Genomic DNA, 9527 nt, shown 5'->3' on the forward strand with positions numbered 1-9527 from the left:
GTGATGGAGAGAAAAGTTATTTGTCTTATTTTGATAAGTTTAAAATAGGACCTATCCCATTTTTTATGCTTTTGGTCACAGTTCTGTCACCAGAATGCTAGCAATTAGATACATGCAAGGAGTAACCTAAATACTTTAATACAATGGTTTGAAGTGCTATAGGCAGTAATAACTACTGGATACTAAATCACAGTGTTTGTGACATGTCACAGAGAATGATAGGACTTTCTGCAGCATAAATGTCCTCTTAACTAATCCTCGTGCTGTTAAGTTACAGCGCTTTGACTTCTGGGTCTAAAACAGGCACCTACTTCTGCTGTATCTTAAACATTACCCTAGTTAAAGCCTCATCTTCAGACCTAGGAGAAAATGACAGTCAAAATGAACTGCTTTCATGAGACACTGGGCCAGAAATTAAAACTATTCAATCTGTCTAGGCCAAAGGACTGTCATGGAAGACGCGGACATGTGAGATTCGAGGTTTTTCTATAAATTAAATGTTAATATCAAAAGCACACTGATACGAGGCCGGTGTCTAGGACCATGTGTCAGAACAATAGCATTTTCTTGGAGCATTAATCTGATCTTTAATGGAAAATTGTAAAATGTTTCTGGAGATCTTATGTTAGGATCAAACTGATTAAAATTAAAATTGTTTATAAGGTTTTAAAAATGACTTTTAATATTAATAATACACCATGCAAAGGTGAAATTTGGTTTTCTCTTTTGAACAAAATTTTCATGTGAGAGACAATGAAAGATTTTTATTCACCTTTTGAATAACTAAAGGGTGAAAACAGGAGGAAAGAGAGACATTTAGTTGGCCTCATGCTGTCTTTATTAGGTTTCATTGTTTGGGAAACTGAGTCTACTCTCTCTAAAAGGGTAAAGGTTTTGTTTCATCTTCTTGGCTAAATCAATGACTACTTTGCAGTGACCTGTGGATCCTATTTTGTAATATCAAATGTCTTAAAACTTTGATATTTGACAGACTTTCCAAGAGTAAAAATTTCAAGTTCTAAATTCAGTCTTTTTGACCTCAAACTAACTTTTTTATATCTTAGTTTCCCTGAAGTTCAAGAGAGATATATTAGGCTTATTGGCTTATTTGTTACATTAGGATTATGCAGAAAGCATTGTCACATCTGAGGTGGTGTTTAACTTCTGTGGGTTTATGTTTATATAGATGTGTTGCTAATATATGTTCCAGGATTGTATGAGATTCCTAAAATTCTTTCATGTTTTAATATATGTCATCAGTAATAATTATGCTTATTATGTTGAATTGTTATATGTCACAGAAATAATCAAATTTCCTCATCAACTGTGTCTTTAACTATGGCTTGCTTAAGACTTTTGACATCTACAATTATTATTTTACACTGATTCTTCTCAAAAAGTAACTTATAATCAGCTACAGTCCATGGTTTGCTTCTTTGGGGGAGTTCATGAAAAGGACTCTTTAATGAAGGTTTCTGATGACTTTGGAGGTTGTTCTATTAGATTAGAGAGAGAAAACGTCCAAGAAACTAATTGAAAAACTGATATGTTCATAAAGTTTACTAACCTAATATGAAGCAGAGCAGGAGTTAGTTGCATACACTGAACAAACGGAGGCCAGAAATAATTTCTTATGGATTTTTTTTGTTTGAAACATTGCTGCCTTTAACAATTGAGAAGAGCATTACTCTTGAAAACTAAATTTGAGGCATATTTCTCTCTGTGCCTAATTTCTCCAGAATTCATAAGCTAATTGTGAATATTATTAATTCATGGCAATGTGTTTGCATATGTTTAATAAGAATCTGTTTTCTGCTGGGCGCGTTGGCTCACACTTGTAATCCTAGCACTTTGGGAGGCCAAGGCAGGTAGATCACTTGAGGTCAGGGGTTTGAGACCAGCCTGCCAACATGGTGAAACCCCGTCTCTACTAAAAATACAAAAATTAGCCAGGAATGGTGGTGCATGACTGTAGTCCCAGCTACTCGGGAGGCTGAGGCAGGAGGATCACTTGAACCTGGGAGGTAGAGTTTGCAGTGAGCTGAGATTACGCCACTGCACTCCAGCCTGGGTGACAGAGCAAGACTTTATCTCAAAAAAAAAAAAAGAATACGTTTTCTTTTATAATAAAACACAGTTGGAAGAACTGGTCATTTTCCCAGGGCTTTGACTGAAACGGCCTTGTGAGAGGTTCCAGCAAAGCCAGTTTAAGATAGCCTATATGGACAATGGTTCTTGCTGCACTTTGTGTGGGTAAATAAGCCAAGTATATGGGACTGAAGCTTATTTGGCAGGTAGGTTGGTCCTGCTGTGATTTGTCTTTAGTGAAAGCAGGAGACTGGAGAGAAAAAGAGTATATTTCAGAAGAAATCTATAGTATTCAGTTAACTTTTGATTTCTGGGTGGCTATGTGGGTCACCCATGGTATGGAGCTACCCACAACACTCCTCATTAGCATAAAGCAGCCAGAAAGATTGATGACCAGGTTCCCCATGACTGAGGAATTGATAAACAGAAAAGGGGCACTGAAATGAACCCAATTGTCCCGTAAATCTGATTTTTACAGTTTATTTTGAATAAACATAGAAATTGACCCTCTCAGTCTTGAAACTTGAGAGAGTTGCATTTGTCTTATCTGAGTTCTTTCTCAGGAAACCAACCATCAGACCTCCCACGTAATATCAAGGGACTGAAACTCACCAGATCACTGTATTTGGACAATGAGATGCCAGACTCCTCACCCCTTATGACTGCCTAACCAACTATCTGCTTCCTGTTAACCGACTCCTCCTCCTTACCACTCCCTAATTCCTGCTTCCCTGCATGTAGATACATTTCTGCTATATAAACCCCTAACTTTAGTGAGTCAGGGAGACAGATATCAGACTGATCACTTATCTCCTTGGCTGCAGTACCCAATTAAAGCCTTCTTCCTTGGCAATACTCATTGTCTCAGTGATTGGCTTTCTGTGTGGCAAGCAGCAGGACCTAGACTGAACCCCTGGTATTTCAGTAACAAAATCATGGGTGACTTCCCTGTCTAAACAAAGTCACATTTTGATTCCTTTCATTGCAATGAGATGAGCATTTTAGGCAGGATCAGCCTTCTGCAAAACTGCAAGGAGCACGTTTCACTATAAGAATGCCATGTAAGCTGGGCACAGTGACTCATGCCTGTAATCCTAGCACTTTGGGAGGCTGAGGCAAAAGGATCACTTGAACCCAGGAGTTTGAGACCAGCCTGGGCAACATGGCAAAACCCCACCTCCACAAAAAAATACCAAAAATTAGCCAGGCATGGTGGCACACACCTGTAGTCCCCGCTACTCCAGGGGCTGAGGTGGTAGGATCACTTGAGTCCAGGAGGTTGAGGCTGCTGTGAGCTGTGATCGCACCACTGCACTCCAACCTACGTGACAGAGTGAGACCCTGTCTCAAAACAAAAATGCCATGCAGCTAGACTGGTACAAGACGCTAATTGAGAGGGGATAGAAAAGAGGTTGCCATGCCCTCTGTTTTCTTAGCCAATGCACTTCCCTAGCAAGATCTAGATCGATCCACTGTTTCCGCTTCTCTGCTGGAGATGAGAACCTTCAGTAGTCAAACAGCTCTCATCTCTGGGGTCTGCATAACTTGTTTGATGACTAAGGGAGACCCATAAGGCCATTTCTTACAGCCCACAGCCAAGCCCTCTGTGAAAAGGAAAAGGCAACTCTTCCAGCAAGGAAGTCCTCACCCCTTTTCAAAAACTTTCCTAGGCAAACTTGTAGGCTATTAATGACTCTAGTTATGACCTCCCAGCCCTTACTGAGGAGAAACCACTTTGTAATGTGGGTTTTCAACCTTGGCTGCACATTGCAATCACCTGGGGATCCCGCCCCCACCACCCACAAAGATTCCGATGTTATTGGTCTGAGATGCTGCCTGAGAATTGGTGTTTCCAAAGTTCCTCTAGTGTTTTGTGTTTTTCTAGCACAAGCAAAGTTGTGAGTCACTGTAGTGCAATGCAGTTCAGTCACAATTGCCACAATTGCGTAGGCTCCATCAGAACCACCTGAAGGACTTGGTAGACCACAGCTGGCTGGGACCTACCCCTAGGCTTCTGATTCAGTGAGTGAGAGGCAGCGCCCCAGGTTGTACATTTCTAACAAGTTCCAGGCGCTGCTGCTGCTGGTCCAGAGACCGCTGCATTAGAGGCCAGAGTTCTCAACTATTGACTGCACATTAGAACCATCTGGACAACATTTAAGACGTACTGATGCCTATACCCCAATCCAGACTAACTGAATCAAAATCTCTGGTAATGGGGCTCCAGAGATGTTTTTTAATCCTCCCAGGGGATTCTACTGTAGAGCAAGTTAAGAACCACTTCTAAACAAAAGAAAAAAATTCTTACTGAAAAGATTAAAGAGACATACACCAAGTTTGCAGGCTTCCTAGACAATGGAACTTCAAACATAGGATTTTCCTGTGGTATTTATTCTTTCTTGGGGCCCACTTGCAGTGTACTTGATAGGATGATGGATCAGAAACCTTGACCCAGCAGCCCAAAAATAGTGGTCAGCATCGATAAATCTCATCTATTACAACAAAAAGGAAACACAGTTACAAGGCCCCACTCCAGGGGAAGCTCGGGTACCCCCCCCCACCCCAGCGTAGAGATGTGCCCAAGAAGTGGCTCCTAATAGGCCACTCAAGTTCTGCCATTGAAAGAGAATACGTGGGCAAGATACATCTTGCAGCCTAGAATTTTTTTTCATATATGCGACTTTAGTCTCTTCTTTGTATAGTGACTTTGTAGATGAAGAGAAATTACAACACCTTACATGCGAAGTTGACTAAGTCGTGGGGGCTCTTCCTCCAGGTTCCCAGAGCAAAAAGCAAAAAGCCCTGTACTCGCTGGTGCCCACCTGATCATCTTGCCCATGGTTTTTCCATCCCAGAGGTACTGCTGCAGGCCCAGAGCCCTCCAGGCAGAGAACTGACATCCAGGAACTCCTCCCCAAGCCCTTTCTTCAACTCATTCTTGCTATGGCAAGAGTGTGGGTTGAAGTGATATCTCGGAAGTTTATTCCATCATATTAAATTCTCAGTAAATCACCCTTTGACAAGTCAGTTTAAAGGACACAATGTAGACAGCTAGAAAAGACTCTATTTCTGGGCCAGGTTTTGCCAGCTGTTTAATAAATTGCTCAAATCATCTCTAATGCATCCTATGTCTGTCACTAGTCATCATGTCAGAATCTCTGCTTTCATAAAGAAAACTTTTCTGGCCTGACACATAGCCACTATCTACTGAACTTTGCTGCAGGCCAAAATGTCTTCTGAGATCTCCACTCAGCGATCCTTAATATTTTGTGGAGAGAAATTTACAAGTGTGCCCTTGATACATAAAAAGGTCACAAATTCTAGGGTCCCACTGATCCCAGTGATGTCTACATCATCTCCCCTTCTAGCCGGAAAACTCAAACATATGTGGAGTGTGCAACAAATGGGGACAGCTGTTCTGCTGCGACACTTGTCCAAGATCCTTTCATGAGCACTGCCACATCCCGCCCGTGGAAGCTAACAAGTGAGTAAGATGTGTCCCCTTCCCTGAGCCCTTCCTTCTTGTGGTACAGCTCCTCCTGCCACTCATGAGTACTCTGCAGTTTCTGTACCTGGTTATGTGTTTCTTAATGCATAAGGGGTAGGCTCCTTAGTATCAGGATCCACAAGTATTATCCAGAGCTGTTGAACAGTGCTGGCAGCAGCAGATTAATGGGAAGCAAAAACTCTTTAAGTGGTTATTGAGTGCAATAGAAAGAGGTGCCAACCTCTGCCTCCCCTACTTGGCTCCGAGACCCATGCTGTCTGATGAGGTGATGCCATCATACACTGCCTGCTGGTTTAAAGCATATGCCACCTGCTGTGGGACCATCACACAGCTGGTAAAGCCAATGTTGCAGCAGTCTATCAAGCCAACTGACTCTGGGTCACAGGTCACATGTCGAGACCTGTGAATTCTGCAACTGTGAGTCCCTGGCTCACTTCCTTTGCTAAAACATGTGCCTTTGGACAGAGGTGATGGTATGCAGGATACCATGGAGACTGATAAGGTGCTCTGTGAGTGGTGTGTGGACAGAATTGTTAAGGCTGAGAGGATGATCTCTACCAGGAATGTGTCTGACTCTATGAGGGCAGAGCATTGCCCTTCCATAATGGAGAAAGCTAATGTGACCCACCTGCTCCCAGAGTGTCATCTCAGGGGATCAGCATAAACCTCTGCTTTTGACCAGTTGGGCAATCTGCAGAGGCAGAAGAAAAATCAGCTTTTCGGTTGAGCCCATGTATAGCCCCCATCCCTGCACCAGAGTTGCAAAGTGCTCTCAGAGGAGTACTTTGTAACAGGCTCCTTGAGCAAGCACTACATGGCCAAGGAGATGCTGGCATCACTAGGATGGTTCATTGTGCTTGCCTGATTATCAACAGCCTCCTAGCACAGATGGCCTAGTAGAGAAGGTTGGAGAATGAATCTAGGAGCAAATGGAAGATGTCTGACACCGTGTCCAGAGATTTCCTTTTCAAGAAGTTTCTGCAGCACAGATTCTAGGTGTAAGATATGGCAGGGCCGAGGGAGAGGATGCCTATAGCCTGTGTTCTGTGCTTACTCAGCAAAGTCGAGAAACAAGAGCTTGTTTTCTGATTTTTCTATGACCTGATTGACTCACAGAGGCCCAACACTTTGTGCTTAGGGTACTCATTTCCAATAACCATGGCAAACAGTGCTCATTATCAAGTTCCCAGTGGCTCAGATGGGAACCCTAAGTTTTGAGGTGAATGAGACTCCGTCACTCACAGGACACTTCACCCAATAGATGATCACCCCTGCTATTGCTATTGGTGGAAGGGCATGCCTTTGGCTATTGAGTCCTAATGGGGCTCTAGTGCAGAGGCCTCCAAGAGAGAAGTTAGATACAAGGTGGAAACCACCAGGCATTCTTGAGCACAGGACTTGAACAACTGTAAGAATGGCAGCTGATTCACAGAACCTGCCATTGTTCACTTTATGCCCCATCTCTCAGGAACCCGTGGAGTTGCATCTTCTGCAGGATAAAGACTATTCAGGAAAGATGCCCAGAAAGCCAACCATGGCATCAGGAATCTGAAGTCCTGATGAGGCAGATGCTGCCCGAGGAGCAGTTGGTGAGTAAAAATGTGAACCTGAAGCCTCCTCCTTTCTGTTCACCTAGGCAGGAGAAGCACAGTCTTACAAAAAGCTCAAGGAATGGAGCCCAAAAGCAAACTCCTGGCCCATGGTGTGCTTTTCTCCATGACCTAACACTACAATTCATATTCCAAAGAAAATTCCTAGTCCAAAGAAACTCCCCATGCCATGTTTGCTTCAAAGAGTCCACAGGTTTGGGAGTTGTGTGTTCTCTTTGGGCATGCATAGGAGCTCTTTCTCTCTAAACTGCATTTAACTTGAAATGTCCTCCGTCTTTTGCAGAAATGTGAATTCCTCCTCTTGAAGGTCTACTCTGATCCGAAAAGCCCCTTTTTTGCCTCAGAACCATATTATGTAAGTAACAGCCAAAAAAAAATGCTTATACTGGCATTTGTCAAATCTGTGATCTGAATCCCACGGTACAAGGTGCCATTCTATTTGCCTTGTTGATGAGTTTTTAGTTTAGGCTACTATAAAAATTTATCATAGATTCGGTGGCTTAAACAGCAGAAATGTTTTTCTCACGGTCCTGGAAGCTGCATGTCCAAGATCAAGGTGTCAGCAGGGTCGGGTTCTGGAGAGGGGCTATCTTCTAGGTTGCAGAGACAACACAGGGTTGCTCCCTGTGTTCTTAAGTGGCAGAAAGAGGAGAGAACTCTCCGGAGTCTCTTTTATAAGAGTCCTAATCCTATTTGTGAGGGCTCCACCCTTCTTACCTCATGACCTCCCAAAAGCCCCACCTCCTAGTACCTTCACAGGGGGGGTAGGATTTTGACCTATGGATTGGGGGACCCCACAAACCTTTATTCCATAATAGTGGGAGTCTATGGCACCAGGCTGATAGCCTCACTTTGGTCTTTTTCTCAACAGAACAAAGAGAGGTCTCAGGGCCCACAGAAGCCCATGTGGTTAAACAAAGTCAAGAGAAACCTGAATGAGCAGGTGTACTCCCGAGTAGAAGGGTTTGTGCAGGACATGCGTCTCATCTTTCATAACCACAAGGAATTTTACAGGGTGAGTGGCTCTCCCTGCTTCCTTTTCTTTTTCAATTACATCACTTTAAAGTCACTTTCCCTCTCATCTTTTCATATCAGGTAAATGTTACAATCACCCTTATCACATGACAAGCCCATACAAGTACAAATCGTGGAAGTATCCTAAAAACCCTGTGGTGCATGTGGGGAAAATAACAACGAACTGGAAGGTGCCCTTGCAAACATGGTCCTATAACCTCAGAGTTGACTCATTTCTAGATGGTTTGTTTTCACCCATAGAGAACAGTAGGCTGCAGACTCATTTGTTTCTACTAGAAATAGAAGTGCACTTTAAAGGCATTTAAAGTGTTTCTCTTCTCTAGAGGAATATACCAAATCAAAGGTCTCAAATGTCAAAATATTGGATTTCTTTACATCTGAATTTCCTGGCACCATTTCAGAAATTAACAAGGATTATGTCAAGGGGTGAGAGTGAAGGGAAAAGGAAGACATTATTAAATGGCCTTAAACATTTCTGCACTATATTAACGTTGCTAAAAAAATGCTGTGCATAAAAATCACTCAAGTAGAATTTTTAAAACTTAAATTAAACCATAAGCTTTTGATCAGGAATTAGATTTCAGTGTAGTAATATTTCGACTTCTCTGCCTTCCAGATAAAGATAAATAATTAAATTGTCAGGGAACATAAGCAATTCTTAACTAGATTAATTCTCATTTAACATTTGGGATAACCTAAAACAAGGCCCTGGATTATCTGCAATACTGGGTGTCTCCGCTCATTGAATAATCGTTGCTATTAATGTTTTTTTCTTTGCTTTTTCAGGAAGATAAATTCATTACACTGGGAATTCAAGTAGAGGACAACTTTGAGAAGAATTTCAGAAACATTTTTGCAATTCAGGAAACAAGCAAGAACATTATAATGTTCATTTAGCCCATTCTTATTTCTTCCCTTCAGATCCTCTGGCAGCTAGGTACACAGTGTGCACGTGGTCCCACTAATCTCTGACTGCTCCTGTGGAAACTCCACATTACAATTCTCCAAAATTTTTCATTAACATTTTAAAACTGTCTTTATCAGCTTTCAATAAAATTCAACACTCCTTCATGTTAAAAATTCTCAATAAGCTAGGTATTGAAGGAACATATCCCAAAATAATAAGAGCCATTTACAACAAATCCACAGCCAACGTTATACTAAATGTGCAAAAGATAGAAGCATTCCCCTTGAAAACAAGCACAAGACAAGGATTCCCTCTCTCACCACTCCTATTCAACAAAGGATTGGAAGTCCTAGTCAGAGCAGTCAAGAAGCAGAAAAAA

The 9527-nt window shown here is 42.2% G+C and overlaps 1 protein-coding gene across 11 annotated transcripts in view; it reads left to right on the plus strand.

Moving 5' to 3' along the window:
* The window catches only part of SP100 (SP100 nuclear antigen), a 121613-nt gene extending 112292 nt beyond the window's left edge, over positions 1-9321 (plus strand). For 10 of the 11 annotated variants that reach the window (XM_021924085.2, XM_021924084.2, XM_021924078.2 and 7 more), the window contains 5 exons: positions 5457-5572; positions 7065-7185; positions 7490-7561; positions 8078-8221; positions 9028-9321. In XM_021924085.2, coding sequence (XP_021779777.2) covers positions 5457-5572; positions 7065-7185; positions 7490-7561; positions 8078-8221; positions 9028-9138 — 564 coding nt within the window. In that variant the 3' untranslated portion in view covers positions 9139-9321. Of the gene's footprint in view, positions 1-5456; positions 5573-7064; positions 7186-7489; positions 7562-8077; positions 8222-9027 lie in introns of those variants that run through there. The other variant, XM_031651589.1, reaches the window with a different exon arrangement.
* Positions 9322-9527: the final 206 nt, after the last annotated feature.

Source organism: Papio anubis, chromosome 10, assembly GCF_008728515.1.
Source record: "Papio anubis isolate 15944 chromosome 10, Panubis1.0, whole genome shotgun sequence".
Classification (NCBI taxonomy): Eukaryota; Metazoa; Chordata; class Mammalia; order Primates; family Cercopithecidae; genus Papio; species Papio anubis.